We start from the raw sequence: 20,010 nt of genomic DNA on the forward strand, positions 1-20,010 counted from the left end.
TGCTACTCCTCATACTGGGGAGATGCTGAGTCACAGGTAGGCACAACAAAAAGACTTTCAGACAGAAGCTTCTAGCCAATAAGGCCTTCATCGGAAGAACATACGCATACACAATCATTCAAACTCAACTCACACACACACATTGTGGTCACAATCTCTGGCTGCAAGCAGCAGTGCATGATTGGAGAAGCAACCAAGTGATAGGGGTAAGGAGGAGGCTACGAGGAAGGGGTGGATAGCAACGTAGGGGTGGGGGATGGTGAAATGCTGCTTGTGGGAGCATACAGGAATGAGGTGGAGAGAGTGTACAGCAGCTAGGTGCAGTCAGGAGGTTATACAGAGGGCACAAGGGGAGGGGGGGGGGGGGGTGAAGGTACAGGAAAAAGTGAGAAGTAAAAAGATTGTGGGTGTGTTGGTGGAGCGGAGGCTGTGTAGTGCTGGAATGGGAACAGGGAAGGTGCTAGATGTGTAAGGACAACAACTACAGTAGGTTGATGCCAGGAGGATTTTGGGAACATAGGGTACATTGCAGGTAGAGTTTCCACCTGCAGAATTCAGAAAAGCTGATGTTGGTGGGAAGGATCCAAATGGCAGAAGCTGTGATGCAGCCACTGAAATGAACATCGTGTTGGGCGGCGTGCTCAGCAACTAGGTGGTCCAGCTGTTTCTAGGCCACAGTTTGTTGGTGACCATTCATATGGACAGATAGCTTGTTGGTTGTGATGCCCATGCAGAATACAGCATGATGGTTGCAGCTTAGCTTGTAGATCAAGTGACTGGCTTCACAGGTAGCCCTGGCTTTCATGGGATAGGTGATACTTGTGACTGGAATGTGGTGGTGGAAGGATGTGTGGGACAAGTCCTGCATCTAGGTCTATTACAGGGAGTTGGGAGCAGGGGTCGTTTGGGGATAGACGAGGATGTTGTGTATGTTTGGTGGGTTTTGGAATACCACTGTGGGAGGGGGGCAGGATGGTGGTTAGGACATTCCTCATTTCACAGCATGATGAGAGGTAGCTGACACACTGGCAGAGAATGTGATTCAATTGCTCCAGTCCTGGGCAGTACTGAGTCACAAGGTGAATACTCCTCTGTAGCTCAATGCTGAGGCTTTGGGAGGTTGTGGGCAAGCGGAGAGCTAGGACAAAGATCTGTCTTTGTACGAGGCTGGGAGGGTAATTAAGGCCTGTGAAGGCCCCACTGAGTCCCTTGGTTTAACTCAAGAGGGATCGCTCATCACTACAGTATGACAGTGACAGGTGGGCTGGCTGTATGGAAGGGGACTTCTTGGTATGGCATTGGTGGCAGCTATCGAAGTGGAGGTATTACTGGTGGTTGGTAGGTTTGATACAGATGGAGATACTTATGTAGCCATCTTTGAGGTGGAGATCAACATCAATCAAGGTGACTTGTTGGGTTGAGTAGGATCAGGTGAAGTGAATGGGGGAGTTGGTGTTGGTTCTGGAGGAATGTGGATAGGGTGTCCTCATCCTCAATCCAAATCGCAAAGATGTCATCGACAAATCTGAACCAGGTGACGGGTTTGAGATTCTGGGTGTTTAGGCAGGATTCCTCTAGATACCCATGAACAGAATGGCATAGGATGCTTCCTTGACTAACTCTCATCGTGCCCTGAAATGAGGAATGTCCTACCTACTATCACCCCCCCCCCCCCCCCCCCGCCTCCGCCACACAGTGGTGTTCTACTGCCTGCCAAAGCTACACAATAGCCTTATCCATCCCTACACAACTATTGCTCTCAAACATAAAAAATATCCTTGTCCATTCCTATACAATCCCTGCTCGCAATCCCTTGCCTCATGAATCATATCCCTGTAATAGACCTAGATGCAATACCTGTCCTATACATCCTCCCACCACCACATACTCCAGTCTAGTCACAAGGATCACTTATCCCATCAATGGCAGGACAATCTGTGAAACCAGTCATATGACCTACAAGCTAAGCTGCAACCACGGTGCTGCATTCTATGTGGGCACAACAACCAACAAGTTTGTCTGCATGAATGGCCACTGACAAACTGGGGACACAAAATAGCTGGGCCAACCAGTTGCTGAGCAAGCTGTCCAACATGACATTCTTCATTACACTGATTGCTTCACAGTCTGTGGCATGTAGATCCTTTCTACCTACACCAGCTTTTCTGAATTGCACAGTGGGAACACTCCCTGCAACATATCCTACATACCTGTAAACCCCCAGCCTCAAACTTTGTCAGCCATTGTCCTTACCCATCTAGCCCCTTCCCTGTTCCCGTTCCAGCACTACACAGCCCTCTATTCCACCAACACACCCACAGTCTTTTTACTTCCCTCCATTTCTGCTATCCTCCCCCTCCATCCAACAACCTCCCAACCGCACTTAGCTGCCCTACCCTCTCTCCACCTCGCCCATGTATGCTCCCAGAAGCAGCACTTTACTGTCTCCAACTCCTATCATGCTATCCCTCCCCCTCCCAGTCTCCTCCTTACCCCAACCTGTCATGCGCTGCTGCTTGCAGTCTTGCCTCAGCACCAGAGACTATGGTTTTGTGTGTGTGTGTGTGTGTGTGTGTGTGTGTGTGTGTGTGTGTGTGTGTGTGCATGTGTGAGTGCATGTTGTCTTGTTGGTCAAAATCTTACTTTCTGATAGTATTTTTGTTGGCCCTATCTGTGATTTGGCATCTCCACTATATGACGAGTAGCAGCTACCCTTTTCATACTATTGTCACTATTCCATCCTGGATTTTCCATTGTTCAAAGTGGTGCAAAGATTGACAAGTTGCTTTAAATGTTCAGAAATGTAAAATTAAGTATTTCAAAAAATGAAAAAATGTAGTATCCTATGACTATAAATAATATCAATGAGCAACTGCTGGAATCGACCATCTCACACAAATACCTGGGTGTAACACTTCGTAGGGATACGGAATGGAATGATTGCTTAGGCTCAGTTGTGAGTAAAGCAGGTGGTAGACTTCAGCATACTGGTAGAATACTGGTGAAGTGTGATCAGTCCACAAAGGAGATTGCTTACAAATCACTTGTGTGATTGGTTCTAGAATGTTGCTCAAGTGTGTGGAATCCATACTAAATAGGACCAACAGGGAATACTGAATGAATACAGAGAAGAGCAGCACGGATGGTCACAGGTTTGTATGATCTGTGGGAGTGTGTCACAGAGATACTGAAGCAACTGAACTGGAAGATTCTTGAAGGAAGGAGTATGCTATGCTGAGAAAGTTTATTAATGAAGTCTTAAGAACTGGTTTTAAATGATGGCTGCAGAAATTTACTACAATCCCCCATGTATTGATCACATAGGGATTATGAGTATAACATTTGAATAATTACTGCATGCACAGAGGCATTCAAACAATTATTCTTCCCGTGCTCCATAGGTGAATAGAATGGGAAGAAACCCTAATAGCTGGTACAGTGGGACATACCCTCTGCCATGGACCTCACAGTAGTTTACAGTGTGTAGATGTAATGAAAAGTAGCAGAAATGAGAACAATGAGAAACTTAACATAAAAAGTGGTGGTTATGAAACAGATGAAGATAAGGAATTCTGGTATCTTGGACATCAGGAAGGAGGACATTAAAAGCTGGCTAGCACAGGCAAAGACAGCATCAAAGAAGCATCAAACATAGGCCTTAATTTGAGGAAGAAATTTATGAGAGTACATGCTTGGAGCACAGCACTGTACAGTAGTGAATTATTGACTTTGGGAAAACCAGAAAAGAAGAGAATCAAATGATTTGACATGTGGTGCTACAGAGGAATGCTGAAATTTAGGTGGACTGATAAGGGATATGGGAAAATTCCAAGTGGATTACATCATGATCAGACAGATATTCCGAAATTAGATATCGAATTGTAAGATGTACCCAAGTGCATATTACACTCAGACCACAATTTAGTAATGATAAAGAGTAGATTGAGGTTCATGAGAATTGTCCAGAAGAATCACTGTGGAAGGAAGTGGGATCAGAAATACTGAGAATTGATGAGAGACATTAGAAATTCACTAAGGATCTCTAAAAAAGGGCAGTCACAAATGCTGGTAAGACAAACATAGGTATTAGGGTAGTGACTGTGAAGAAACCTGTGTAGCAGAAGAAACACTGCAATTAATCGCCAAAAGAATGAAGTACAAAAATGCTCACTGAAAGACTGGAATACAGCAATATAAATCACTTAGGAATAAAATAAATAAAAAGTGTGGGGCAGCTAGATCGAAACGGCTGTTTGGAACAAAATGGGTAACAGATTTAAGTGATTTACATTGCAAGATCACAAGTTAATGTAAGTGCAAGAGAAGCCATTGGAAATGTGTAATACTAGTACGTTTATAACCAGTGTAACCACCAGACTGTTGAATGAAGCATGCAAACTTGTGTGCATTGTGCTGTACAGGCGCCGGATGTCAGTTTGTGGGAGTTCCATGCCTGTTGGACGTGGTTGGTCAATACAGTGTATGACATTTGGGATGTTGTCTGATGATGTGCCATACGTGCTTGATTGGAGACAGATCTAGTGATCGAGCAGGTCAAGGCAACATGCCAACATACTGTAGAGCATGTTGGGTTACAACAGCAATATATGGGTGTGCATTATCCTTTTGAAAACTACCCATAGAATGCTGTTCGTGAATGGCAACACAACAGGTCTAATCAATAGATTGATGTACAATTTTGCAGGCAGGTTGCATGGGATAACCACAAGGTTGCTCCTGTTGTCATACAAAATTGCATCCCAGAGCATAACTCCAGGAGGTCTCACAGAGGGGTTGGATGCAGGTTCTCAACTGGCCTCCTTCTAACCAACACACAGCCATCACTGGCTGTGAGGCAAAACCAGCTTTCATCAGAAAACACACCAGACTTCCACCATGCCCTCCAGTAAGCTCTCCATTGATACCACAGAAGTTGAAAATGGCAGTGGTTTGAGGTCAGGAATGCAAGCTACAGGGTGTCTATCTTGGAGCTGTCCTTGAGATAATCAATTTGTAATAGTTCATTGTGTCACTCTGATGTCAATTGTTGCTCAAACTGCTGATGCCAATTGTTGCTCAAACTGCTGCTGCTGATGCAGTATGATGTGCAAGAGCCATACACCAATCACTATGGTCTTCCCTCTTGGAAGTACCATCTGGCAGTCCACAGCTGGTCTTCTTGCGATTGTACACTCTCATGATCACCGCTGCCAGCAATCATGTACGATGGCTATGTTCCTGTAAAGTCTTTCTGCAGTATCACAGAAGCAACATCCAGCTTCTCGTAGCCCTATTGCATGATCTCATTCAAACCCGGTGAAGTGTTGATAATTGCATCTTCGTCCCCTTAAAGGCAGTCTTGACTAACTTGAGACAGGCAATGTACATTCAGACTTTTGGTAAAATATCATCCACACAATTCCGAAGACAGCAACAGCAGATAACTGCAAGAACTGTCACACAATCAGCTTAACAGCTCATGCATCCAAACTGCTGACAGGAATAACATCCAGAAGAATGAAAAACAAAATTGAGGATCTGCTATATGAAGATCAATTTGGCTTTAAGGAAGGTAAAGTCAACAGCAAGATAGTTTTGACATTGCACCTGATAATGGAAGAAAGACTTAAAACTAGTCAAGACATGCTCATAGGATTTTTCAACCTAGAAAAAGCATTTGATGATGTAAAATGATGGAAGATTTTCAAAATTTTGAGAAAAATAGGTGTAAGCTGTGGGGAAAGATGGGTAACATGTATAAGAATTAAGAGGGAACATTAAGCCTGGAACACAAGGAATGAGGTGCTCAGATTAAAGAGGGTGTAAAACAGGGATACAGTATTCCATCCATATTGTTCAATGTATACAGTGAAGTGGCAATGACTGATATAAAAAAAGGATTTAACAGTGGGATTAAAAAGATATCAATGATAAAATTCACCGATGACACTGCTACCCCTAGTGAAAGTGAATAAGAATTAGAGGATCTGTTGAATGGAATGAACAGACTAGTGAGTAAAGAATATGGATTGCAAGTAAACTGGAAAAAGAGAAAGGAATGAGAAGTAGCAGAAATGGGAATAGCAAGAAATTCAACATAAAAATTGGTGATCATGAAACAGACGAAGTTAAGAAATTCTGTAACCTTGGAAGCAAAATAACCCATGATGAACAAAGCAAGAAGGACATTAACAGCAGATTGGCACAGGCAAAGAGGGGATTCCTGGCTAAGAGTTGTTTCCTGATATCAAACATAGGCCTTAATTTGAGGAAGAAATTCCTGCGAATGTATGTTTGGAGCAAAGTATTGTATGGTAGAAAACCATGGGCAATGGGGAAACCAGAACACAAGACAATCGAACCATTTGAGATGTGAAAGAAGAAGTAGAAAACTGGGTAGGCTGAGGAAGTTTGTCTGTAGAATCAGCAAAAAAATGAACATATGGAAAACACTGACAAGAAGAAGGGGTATGATGATAGGACGTGTGTTAAGACTCAGGGAACAACTTTGAAGGTACTAGAGGGAGCTTTAGAGGATAAAAGATATAGGGGAAGACAGAGATTGAAATACATCCAACAAATAATTGAGGGTGTAAGGGGCAAGTGCTACTCTGAAATGAAAAGGTTAGTGCATGGGAAGAATCTATGGCAGACCATCAAACCAGTCAGAAGACTGATGACTATATATATTTTAAAGGAGTTTTTTGTAGACAAGATCATATTCAAAGCTATTTTTTATTGATTGGTTTTGACAGATAGGAATGTCATCTTCAGATTTTTAAAACCTTTTTTGGTTGTATGCCATGTTAACATCTTGGTGGATAGTATATTGTCCATCTCACACATTTGTCAAAAATAAAATTACAAAAAGGTCTCTCACAATTAAAAATACACACTTTGTGGAACTTGGCACTTCTACATATGTAGCACGGCTTTGATGCTTGACAGTTGTAAAATTATTGATATGCAATAAAAGTGTATATTTATGACAATGTAAATGCAAACATTGCTCCTTGACAGTTGTTAAAATCCTCAGTATATAGTAAAAGTGTACATTTATGCCAATGTAACACTGGCATAAAAGTACCAGTACACTTTAATATATACTGTATTGCAGATTTTAACAACTGAAAAGCATCAAAGGAGTTCTGTATATGTAGACATGCCAAATTCCAAAGGTGCATATTTTTACTTGTGGCAATCCTGTTTGTAATTTTGATTTTGACAAACCTGCGCAGAATGTGTGATTTGTGATGGTATGCACCTCTAATGAGAAACATCACAAGAGATTCTCTGGAAAGTGTGTATACCATTCGAAGGTTGGCTTGAAATATCAGCAAACAAGTGAGTAACAATGCGAATATCTAATATCTATCCTTGTCTTCAGAGCTGATTTTGTGCTCAACTAGAATTTTTCATCAATGTATTTACTCTTCTGATGCCTTCTGATATAAATGAAGGCAAGTTCTATTCACAGTAACATTTCCTGTATTAAAAAATATGAAAGTAATATGAGAGTTATTTGTAAGCATACTTGCAGGTAGTTTTCTGCACACTTTACACGTAAGTAGACTCCTTGAATTCAGTTCCTAGTTACATCCAATTTTACTAATTACATGCTGTGAAATTCTTATGCTAATGAAGAATGAACATTGTAGATAATATTGTTTAACAAATTATCTCAAAAATGTCTAACATATTCAATAAAATCTTACTTTTTATATATTTAAGGTCGTTGTGGAGTTGCCTCTTCCTGCCATTTGAAATTTTTGTGCCTTGACTTATTTGATTACATATGGTTCTAAGTGGAAAGATTTCACTGAGCATTTTAAGAAAACTGCTTTAAAATATATCCAGCTGTCAAAAAGCCATTCAAACTCTTTTTGAATAAAATCATTATGGGTATGAGGCTGCTTCATTATGAGGCACTAAAACAACTAACATGCTGATGTTTTGTGTGACTTTGCAGGGATCCTCTTAATGGCGACTTGTCATAAAGTCAGTCCAAATACTCCATTTTAGTTGTTTTAGTGTTATATAATGGAGTGGTTGAGATGTGCGAGAGCCTTTACCAATGCCTGCTCCTCCTAACATCTTTTACCTGTTGCTTGGCAACTGTGGCTCAGGCATCCCATTAGAGAGCAGCAACGTAGTGCTTTGTGAGGATGAAAGCTCATGCATGAGATGTAGCAAGAAGGAAGTTGGTTGAGTGTCCACTGCAGTACTGCAACTAATAGATGACATTTTGCAAATGGCTCTGTGTAGTGGCCAAGGGACTGACTTCTGCTGGTGAGTCCACTATGAGTATCGATGCAGGTGTGTTGACCTTTAATGGGACAGGCATTCTGTTGGAACTGGCCATTACCTTCTTGCCTGGGCAGTGGCTTGTTGTGGTCTGAGTTGCTGAACTCACTGCCTTACATGGTGGACAGGGGTCATTGTGGAAGTTTTAATTCCATGCAGGAACAATGTGGAATCTAGATGTTGAGCATCTGTTTTATAGCCATCGGGTGACAGGTAGTGGAACTTTGGGAAATCCCTGTTATCAAGGCACACTGCACTGTAATATTGCACTGTCCCAACTTGTTTGGATGTGTTGATTATGCTCTGTTCTTTTAATAATCAAGCACATTTGGCAGAGGACTGCCTTGAAAGTATACATGCACTAGGTTGGTGAGTGGATACTGACCACATGTAATCTATTTTATTTGTGTTTACATTGTAAATAACACTGCATGTGGCCGGTGACACTGACAGAAGTACTGCTCATGGCTTCGGACATGCTCCACGCCGCTCTGGCATTGGACCTCCTTTCCCCCTTAAGGTTGTTGGGAGTCCTCTGCAGAAATACTCAGCCATGCCGCTCTCTGTAGCCATCCATAATTGCGAAAGTGTTGCTGGTCCAGGATTTTGTGCACAAACTGACCTCTTGATTATGTCCAATAAATATTCTATGGGATTCATGTCAGGCAATCTGAATGGCCAAAGCATTCACTTGAATTATCCAGAATATTCTTCAAACCAATCATGAACACTTGTGGCCCGTGATATGGTGCACTGTCATCCATTAGAATCATATCGTTGTTTGGGAACATGAAGTCCATGAATGGATGCAAATGGTTCCAGGTAGCTGAACATAACCATTTCCAGTCACTGATCAGTTCTTCGACCAGAGGACCCAGTCTGTTCCAGGTAGCCACAGCCCATGCCATTATGGAGTCACCACCTGCTTGCACAGTGCCTTGTTGACAACTTGGGTCCAATGCTTCATCGGGTCTGCATCACACTTGAACACTACCATACCTTACCAACTTAAATTGGGATTCATCTTACCAGGACATGGTTTTCCAGTCGCCTATGGTCCAACCGATATGATCACAAGCCCAGAAGAGGTACTGTAGTCAATGTCATGTTTTTAGGAATAGCACTTGCATCGGTCATCTGCTGCCATGGTCTATTAATGCCAAACTTTGTTGCTCTGTCCTAACAGATACTTTTGTCTCATGCCCCACATTGATTTCTGCAATTATTTCATGCAGTGTTGCTTGACTGTTAGCACTGAAAAATCTATGTTAATGCTTCTGCTCTGTTATCAAGTGAAGGCTGTTGGCCACTGCGCTGTCTGTGGTGAGGGATAATGCCTGAAATTTTGTATTCTCAGCGTACTCTTGACATTGCAGAGCTAAGAATATTGAATTCCCTAATGTTTTCCAAAATGGGATGTCCCATGCCTCCACCTCCAACTACCATACCCTGTTCAAAGTCTCTTAATTCCCATTGTGTGGCCATAATCACGTCAGAAACCATTTTGCATGAATCACCTGGGAACAAATGACAGCTTCGCCAATGTGCTGACCTTTTATACCTTGTGTATGCGATACTATTACCATTTGTATGTGTGCTTATCACTGTTCCATAAGTTTTATCACCTCAGTCTAGGCACTGACACTTTAAGGAATTTAAAATCTTAAAAACGTAGCTGCATGGAGGGTCTTGTTTCCTAAAGGTTTCTGTTGAAGTGCTGCTTTTATGTTTTGGTAACTCATTTGAAACATAGTTGATCATCTAAGGCAGATAGTTAAATTCTAATACTTCTTATGACTTCAATAAAGCAACTCTTAAGTGTACACTCTTCATTCAAATAATTAAAATAATTTTGTATTTTATACAAGAATGAATAAGTATACACTCCTGGAAATTGAAATAAGAACACCATGAATTCATTGTCCCAGGAAGGGTAAACTTTATTGACACATTCCTGGGGTCAGATACATCACATGATCACACTGACAGAACCACAGGCACATAGACACAGGCAACAGAGCATGCACAATGTCGGCACTAGTGCAGTGTATATCCACCTTTCGCAGCAATGCAGGCTGCTATTCTCCCATGGAGACGATCGTAGAGATGCTGGATGTAGTCCTGTGGAACGGCTTGCCATGCCATTTCCACCTGGCGCCTCAGTTGGACCAGCGTTCGTGCTGGACGTGCAGACCGCGTGAGACGACGCTTCATCCAGTCCCAAACATGCTCAATGGGGGACAGATCCGGAGATCTTACTGGCCAGGGTAGTTGACTTACACCTTCTAGAGCACGTTGGGTGGCACAGGATACATGCGGACGTGCATTGTCCTGTTGGAACAGCAAGTTCCCTTGCCGGTCTAGGAATGGTAGAACGATGGGTTCGATGACGGTTTGGATGTACCGTGCACTATTCAGTGTCCCCTCGACGATCACCAGTGGTGTACGGCCAGTGTAGGAGATCGCTCCCCACACCATGATGCCGGGTGTTGGCCCTGTGTGCCTCGGTCGTATGCAGTCCTGATTGTGGCGCTCACCTGCACGGCGCCAAACACGCATACGACCATCATTGGCACCAAGGCAGAAGCGACTCTCATCGCTGAAGACGACACGTCTCCATTCGTCCCTCCATTCACGCCTGTCGCGACACCACTGGAGGCGGGCTGCACGATGTTGGGTCGTGAGCGGAAGACGGCCTAACGGTGTGCGGGACCGTAGCCCAGCTTCATGGAGACGGTTGCGAATGGTCCTCGCCGATACCCCAGGAGCAACAGTGTCCCTAATTTGCTGGGAAGTGGCGGTGCGGTCCCCTACGGCACTGCGTAGGATCCTACGGTCTTGGCGTGCATCCGTGCGTTGCTGCGGTCCGGTCCCAGGTCGACGGGCACGTGCACCTTCCGCCGACCACTGGCGACAACATCGATGTACTGTGGAGACCTCACGCCCCACGTGTTGAGCAATTTGGCGGTACGTCCACCCGGCCTCCCGCATGCCCACTATACGCCCTCGCTCAAAGTCCGTCAACTGCACATACGGTTCACGTCCACGCTGTCGCGGCATGCTACCAGTGTTAAAGACTGCGATGGAGCTCCGTATGCCATGGCAAACTGGCTGACACTGACGGCGGCGGTGCACAAATGCTGCGCAGCTAGCGCCATTCGACGGCCAACACCGCGGTTCCTGGTGTGTCCGCTGTGCCGTGCGTGTGATCATTACTTGTACAGCCCTCTCGCAGTGTCCGGAGCAAGTATGGTGGGTCTGACACACCGGTGTCAATGTGTTCTTTTTTCCATTTCCAGGAGTGTATATGAGCTTCCACATGATTTTTCTTCTTTACAAGAGCTTTGGCTAATTTGAAATTTTTGATAGTACATCATTTATTGTTATCATATTGATACAACAACAAATCAAGAAACTTCATTTGTGGGCACATCCAAACATGATTTTTTCCTTTCTTTAATTCTGTTACATCCCCACATCATCCTAGTTTACTCACACTTATTAAATTATTCCTGGCTATTACATCATAGATGGATGAACTTCTTACTGAAATACACATGCTAATATTCAAGAAAGGAGGAGCTGCCTGATGCAGTATTTAAATAACTCACAAATGCATTGTTCAAGAATGTATATTCATCCACTGAGATAAAAACAAGCATTAAGACAGCCACAAAAAAGATCATAGCAATGTACAGGTGACTGTGAAATCCAAAGACTTCTTGCTGTCCATTAAGGACATTACTAACTGAATAGGAAATATCTTGATGAGAGGGAATAATGCTGTGCCCTATAAACACACCTATGAGATACAGGATCACCCGAAGTCAGCAAAGGATGCTTGCAAACTGCTGGAAAAAGATGGAATTTACAGGATTCCATGTAGTTTTGAAAACATGTACATGGATTTTATTAAAAGAACTGTCAGAAAATTACTGGAAGAACACAAGGGTAACTGTAGAAGGGGAGAAACAGACAGATCAGACTTCATGAAACATGCTTTGCTAACAGAAGATCATTGAATTTGATTTGATTTGATAGATTCTGGCAGCCACAAGGGAAACCATGAAAGGATATACAGAGGCCATAGAGATTGTTATATATCTTAAAAATTTTAATAAGGAGCAGGATGTAAAACTGACTGATATGTATATTCCGGTGTTGAGGAAAATGTGTACCAGTATCACACCATGTGATGACAGCAACAGTGGGCAGCAGCATCAAATGATGACCAAGTGCATTCGAGTATTCAAAACATGTGACATCACACCTCTGTGCAGGAGTGCATTGAAACGGAATTTCACTTCTGTCAGTAGAGTGTCAGGATGTGATTCGGACCTTCAAGAGTGCTACAATCCCCCTTGAAAATGCCCTCTGTATTTGGTCTTGCAATGGTAGGTTTCAAAAAGATTTTCACCTGATCACAGTATAAGGGCTAGGAATACTTTAAAACTGTAACATTTCCAGCCATGATAGTTTACATTTTACAGCCTCAGATAGGCTGCACTGATTCTATTGTAACCCCAGGCTGCAACCTCTGACACACCACTGACCATACAGGCATGTATTGCAGGTTCCCACAGTTCAGGTCCATAATTACACTGCTCTCAGGTTGGTTGGTAGATTCAGCAGGAGAGGACCAAACAGCGAGGTCATCAGCCCCATCGGATTATGGAAGGATGGGGAAGGAAATTGGCCATGTCCTTTCAAAGAAATCATCCTGCCATTCACCCGAAGTGATTTAGGGAAATCATACAAAACCTAAATAAGGATGGATGGACGTGGGTTTGAACTGTTGTCCTCCCGAATGCATGTCCAGTCTGCCAACCACTGCGCCACCTCACTCAGTGCTCTCAGGAGAGTGATGAAAACAGTCTGGTTCAACACAAATATGCTTGATTGTTTTCAACTGAACTTCCAGCAGTCACAACAATACCGTTTAGTGTCAGCCTAACCACTAGCAGCACATGTATCACAGTAAACAGCGATGCCAACACAGGCACCACTTCTCTTCCAAGAAACTACCTGCTTGCCGAATACTCCAGTGGTATCCTTCCACTGGGCAGGTATTTAGGATGCTGTCCAGCTGGCTAAAGCTAGTATGCACTCCAGGCTTATGCCTACCATGTCTAGCAGCCCATCACTTGGAGTTCATGCTTCAGCCCTTGTCTCACTGTACTTCATCACAACTGTCCTCAAGCTACTCTCTTGCTGGATCTGGTCTCAATTGTCCTTGAGCACCGCTACAACACAGTACAGATCTCATCTTCAGTCATCCTCAAGCTCAACATCTCCCTGGACTTCATCTTCAACCGTCCATCAACTCAGTGCCTTGCAGGAACCTGTCTCCACTTTCACGTCGAGAAGCTTACCACTCACTGCAGACGATGATCTCACGGACATTGTCTCTATAAGAACATTCCAGTGCAACGTAAGTTATTGATAGTCAGTCTGGATCAAGTAGAGCAAAGTCACATTTGAAGAAACTGTGTTGTTGTATTTTGTTTGTAAGACGTAAGAAACATATCGTTGTTCCTCACTAACAGTGTACATCAGTTGTTGTGTGTTCTTCCCCTAGGTTACAAATACAGAAGATTTCATACAACCTACTGGCACTTCAGTGCCATGACTTGTGTCAGAGAAGGATAATCATGTGACTATCAGTTCTGCATAATCTACAGTGTGCTCTTTTAAGGAAGTGGGGTCTAATATTTTGTACAGTTGAGCTTATATTTACTATTTCTGTCACCAGGCAGTGATTCTTTAAAAATTAAGTTAGCATTTGGGAGTGTAAGAGACAAGTGATATTTATATCTATATTGCTGTGTAATGACCATGCTTGTTGCAACTGCCAATAATGAATACTACGCATATAATCTTTAAAAAATTGTACATACCAATAATTTCATTCAGCAAACGAATGCACTCCATTCCTTTGTTTATGTCCTCTGAATAAAATTCTGTGAAGTTGGGTATACTTGCAAACATCACTCCAACTTTGTCACGGGACTGGGAATACAGCTCCTGTTTAATTAAAATATGAAAAAATAATTGACTATTTAGATTTTCTTTCAGAATTGAGTAAATATCTGCCAACAACTGAGTTTCTTACATATTCAGAGGCAGGCCGTTTTTTGTATGATGTGGTTGAGCTAGCAAGAGAACTTTCAAATGTAATAGTAAAAACAAAATGCAAGCAGAGACAGACAAAGAGAGAGAGAGAGAGAGAGAGAAAGAGAGAGAGAGAGAGAGAGAGAGAGAGAACAGGTACTTAGCTACGGGTTCATTTATGTAGTAGAGGCAGGGTGTCTAAAGATTTTCTGAGGATCAAATTCATGACCTTTTCACGACTTTTTCTTTACCTCTTTAGTTATATTCATGACCTCTCAACAATGTTTGTGGTACAATGACAAAAAACACTTTTGTTTATGAGCCAGAAAGCTGGTTGAAATGAAAGATGAATGCAATTATTCTTGTATCACTTAAACTGTATGTCAGTGCCAATAATGTAATTGTGTATAACTTGTAGTATACTGTTCATCAAATGCTATAAAAACATTAAACTCTCACACAGGATGGGTTATAACTGTTTTCAGAGATATTTGCCATCACATCAATCAAAATACAAATTGTTTTCACAAAGTAATGTAGAGAAAACTTACAATTTTCCTTGAGACAATATAACAGTTTTGAAGGTACAAAAGTTATGTCAACTGTTCAAATGTTAAACTTCTTAGCAAAGTATTCAATGTATAAGTTTCTTGCTAAACTCGAAATTTTGACACAGAGAACTTCAGGTGCTTCTTTTTCCTTTTCTATAATGATTCTTTTTTTTATTTTTGAGCTCTTTTATTTATTCAACTATTCTTCTTCTAAGATTGGTAACTTCATTTTCAAGTCTTCTACTCTTTTTGATGAAGATTTCTTCACAGCTAGTATGACTGATTTTGTAATGTCCACATTCAGTTGTTTCTCACTATTAAGAAAACCGCCTAATGATTTATTGCATTGTAAACACTCCTTTTTACAATAATTGTATCGTCTTGTAACTTTCAACTAAAATTTCTTTGTTACCATGAGAGCCTCTTTCTAATGCAGTATTTTCATGAAACATGCATACCAGCTTCTGCCCAAACTTGATGAAGCTACAGTTTGCACTCTGCAGTACATTCATCAGAAAGTAATCAAGTTTGTCCTTAATAGGATTGAAATGTTTCAGCTGTTTTCCAGAATATACACAAAATTTAAAGTATTCTCTCTTCACTATGTCAGCTGTTGAGGGAACCATGTGTTTCTCTGACTCAAATACTGCCAGTGCAATTGTCACTCGAGAATTTCTCAAAATGGAGCTCTGCATAATTTTGGGTGATAAAAATGAGCCACCTTTGACTGTCTTTAATTTCAAAGGACTCTTCTCAGAAATTTTTGGACATAGACTTTGCAAATACCTGTGCACTCATGTGTGAAAATAAGGATATCCTTTTCTGTGTATTTCTTGCTAGGAGCCATACTGATTTGCCAACGTTGCCAATTGTGCAGTATACTGTTAACTGGTGTTGACTGCATTGTTGTTTGCTTTGTCACTGGACTGTGCTGTCACTACCTGCATTTTGTTGCACTATTTCCATTGTTCTTCATTATTTAACATGTCAATACAAATAGTGATCGCAATTTCGATACCAAAAATTATTTAACTGACGATTGCGTATATTGGTGCTTTTATGGAAACTGGAAGCACAAGTCTGAGTTGCCTGCACAGCATACTTCCAGTAAATAGAGGTGAAATGAACGCCCTTATCTGTGAGTAGTATTAGTACAATGTGGGAAACATTCTGGCTGGTGAGATATCAATTTTACCCTGATCATCCTTAACATCTTTAAAACAAGATAAAAATTACATTAGCTTTATATTAATTATTAAATACCTCCTTTAAGGAAATGTCTTTCCAAAAATGATGCAGCTTAAAGAGACTTAAACAGAAGGGGGAGTGGACAGAGTTATAGAAACAGCTGTTCTAACTGAAACTCTTCCAGTAACACATAAGATGGCAGCACTTTTATGGTAGAGCTACAATTTCTGCAACCAAAATTCAAGCTTTCGCAACCAACGGTTGCTTCATCAGGAAAGAGGGAAGGAGAGGGAAAGACGAAAGGATGTGGGTTTTAAGGAAGAGGGTAAGGAGTCATTCCAATCCTGGGAGCAGAAAGACTTACCTTAGGGGGAAAAAAGGACAGGTATACACTCGCACACACACACATATCCATCCGCATAACACAAAATTCATGACTACCCACTGAATTTCATTATCTTTTCATTACTTTCATGACTATCTTTTCATTTTCATTACTTTTTCATGGTTGTCATGATCTGTAGATATCCTGTAGAAGAGAAGAAAGGAATTGGGGAAATAAAACCATCAAGAGACTAGGATCTCAGATTAAGGATGACAAGCAAAACAGCACAACAATAAAATCATTAACAAACTGCTAGCAGCACATGGGCTTTAAAATCGTGAAAAGTTATAAATGGAAATGGGATCAGTGAACAAGTCAAGGATATGGTCAAACAAAGATTTGAACTAGTGAGCTGTCAGAAACTGCATTGGTAACTTTTTTTAAACTGCTATAATCTATTCTTGCTTACTCAAAGTAATGTAACTCATCAAAATTAGCTGGAAAGCATCTATTATGGAATGGGTCAGTGGTGGTGGTGGCCATTGTGGAGATGGTGGTGCAGGTAGAGGACGCAAGTGGCTGGGAGAAGAAGGAATGAGCTCAACTGAATGTGTTGAGAAGCTTGTCTTTTTGTGTAGCCCAGTTTAACTCATTCTATAAAGGAAAAAAGCAAACATTATTGAAAGGGGAGAGGAGGTAGGGGAAGATAAAAAAGGAGATGACTTATTGCAAAAAGAATCTGAAACAGCCCTGGAACATCTAGGTCAAAACAAGGTATCTGGAATAGACAACAATGCCACAAAAGTATCAAGATCTTTGGGAAACCATGAGAAAAATATGTCAGCTAGTATACTACATACAGATACTCAGATTTCAGGAGAATGTAGTAAATATAATTAATATACAGGAAGAAGTTGTAGATCACATATCGTTTGATTTATTTTGACTGATCTCACTCATCAGCAAATGGAAGTAGCTTTGGATATTCGTTGTGACCTGTGGCTTTGTTTTTTGACTTAATTACAATGACCACTGCATCTGCTGCCTTATCTAAGAATGTAATAACCACTATTTGAAACACAGCAGGTGCTGACAGAAGCGAATACTACCATCCACAGTTTAGTATGTCACAGCTGAAAAATACTAAAAAGAAATTATTTACAGAAGAGTGAAAAGACTGACAGAAGCCTACCCCAGGGAATATGCGAGGCAATACCTACCCTATGACTTATCTTAGAAAATAAATTCAAAAAACGATCGACCTGTAGTTACAGCATTTGTAGTTTAGAGAAATGTTTTAATAATCTTGACTGGAATACACTCTTTGTAATCCTTCAGCTGGTGAGGATAAAACACAGGGAGCAAAAGCTCATCTACAATTTGTACAGAAACCAGACAGCAGTTACGAGTTGAAGTACATGAATGGGAGAAACTACTTGAGTAGCTAGTGAAACAGAGCTGTAGGGTGTCCCCATGTTAGTCAATACGTACATTAAGAAAGTTGTAAATAAAGCCAAGAGCACATTCAGAAAGGGAATTTTGGTTCAGGAACAATAAATATGGCTTTAAGGTTTGCTAATGATAATCCTGTCAGAGATGATAAAGATCTTAGAACATCAGTTCAATCGAATGAAAAGTACTTTTAAAAGAGGTTATAATATGAACACCAAGAAGGCTAAAGCAAAGTTGTTCTTGGGGTCTTTTGTTGTGGCCTGCCTGAATAAAATCTTCTTGGCTTTCAGGCCCATGGTGTTCCTCTTAGTTAGGCATGACAGCATTATCTGAATCCTTCTAGAGGAAGGGCGATGTGATACCATACTTTAAGGACCACAAGACATACCTTAATTTTTAAGCAATTAAAAAAACATTTTTACTGTTTTTATTATTAAATTGCAAAGCAAGACTAAGAAAACTTAGTTTATAAAATTGAACTGACCTTTAAACTCCCTGAAAATCATTATCTGAATTTTCTTCTTCTTCCTCTTTATTGTTATCGTTGTCCTCTTCATACATAAGATGGTCTTGACTGCCACAAAGAGCATTAATTATGCCACTCTTCTTGAAAGATGAAACAATAATATCTTCTCTCACGCCAGACCACAACTGTTTTACAGCTAGCTCTGTATGGCCATTTTTAGGACTGGCAGGAATTTGATATCCAGCACTGGACATTTTTATATTAATTTTGAGTATAAGACACACCTGAATTTTTTAGGCAATTTTTCGAAGAAAAAAGTGCATCTTATAGTCAGTAAAATACAGTATGTGTGCAGTGAGGCAAGCAGTGCAGTTTCTGCCAGGCATGGAACTGAGTGAAGTCAGGTAAGAAGGGGTGCCAGTACAACACTTGTGAACCATTCCCAGCTCTTTGCAAGTATCTTTCTTCTTTTCTGTTCAGTGTCCAGAGCCTGGTCCCATCCCCTACAAAGTGTGTACCCTGATCTCAGTTAAAATTGTAGAAGTTCCTCAGTTAAAATTGTTGAAGTTTATTCTAATTTCAGCAGCCTCCAAATAACAGAATCCCAGTATGATGATGCATGAGCAAAGAGCCTTCTCTTTCCAAATTCCATCTTGTGCCTGTTCAGTCATGGCCAGCTTTCTCACGTTCCCTTTTCTTGGTGTGTTGCATGTGTTCGGCATAACTTTAAGCAACTGTGCTAATTGTTTGGCCTATGTAGATGCAGCTGTATTCACAGAGGACCACATACACATTGGGTCATCTTTAGTGGAACGTAACAGATCTTGTATCTTGGAGAGAAGACAGAACATTGGTCTTAATCCAGGTCTCCACTGCATACTTCCTATTTTGATGTTATTCACCCCACAGTAAGAACTCTGGCCAACTTGGCCTCAGTCAATTGCACCTGAAAGCATTCACAATTTCTCCCTTCATGTAACAACTTTTTCTGAAAATGAGTCTCGAATGTTGCAGTTCAGATTGTAGATAGTAGTTATCAGACATCATCTTTCCTCTGTGTACCAACGTCTTCAGGACTGTTTTCTTGTGCAAACAATTGTGACACTTTAAGTGATTACACATATTTTAAATGGAATGAAGGCCTACTATTAACAATTTCTGAAAATTTCACTAATTTTACACACATGATTCCAGCACTAGAACAATTTAAATAAAACCCTGCCTCTCTTTACAGACTAGTGTATTAGGCATGAACATGGAAACCACTGGTTTGAAGGATTAATATGGGCGAAAAAAAAGAATAAAGAAACGTATGCTTATGGTAAGAAGTGCAAGCGCATGCACACGCGCGTGCCCCCACACACACACACACACACACACACACACACACACACACACACACACACACACACACGTAAGAGAGGAAGATAGAGACAGAGAGAGAAAGAATGAAATGGAGACAGTGAGATGTTGAGCACAAAAAGAGAATGTAACAGTATTGTCAGTTTATTTGTCATGAACTAAAGCAAACATACATCTAGACTATAAAGAGAGGTTGGCAGTAACTTTCACTGCATTTTGTGAATGTCTTCTTGCTCTCTTTCATTAGTAAC

General features: G+C 41.2%; 1 protein-coding gene across 1 annotated transcript in view; it reads right to left on the bottom strand.

The window, feature by feature from the left end:
* The window catches only part of LOC126458343 (adenylyl cyclase 78C-like), a 788,789-nt gene that overhangs the window by 30,101 nt on the left and 738,678 nt on the right, over positions 1–20,010 (bottom strand). Inside the window, exon 17 of the mRNA XM_050095308.1 lies at positions 14,202–14,328. Within this exon, the coding sequence (XP_049951265.1) occupies positions 14,202–14,328 (127 nt within the window). The remainder of the gene's footprint in view (positions 1–14,201; positions 14,329–20,010) is intronic.

This window comes from Schistocerca serialis, chromosome 2, assembly GCF_023864345.2.
Source record: "Schistocerca serialis cubense isolate TAMUIC-IGC-003099 chromosome 2, iqSchSeri2.2, whole genome shotgun sequence".
NCBI lineage: Eukaryota > Metazoa > Arthropoda > Insecta > Orthoptera > Acrididae > Schistocerca > Schistocerca serialis.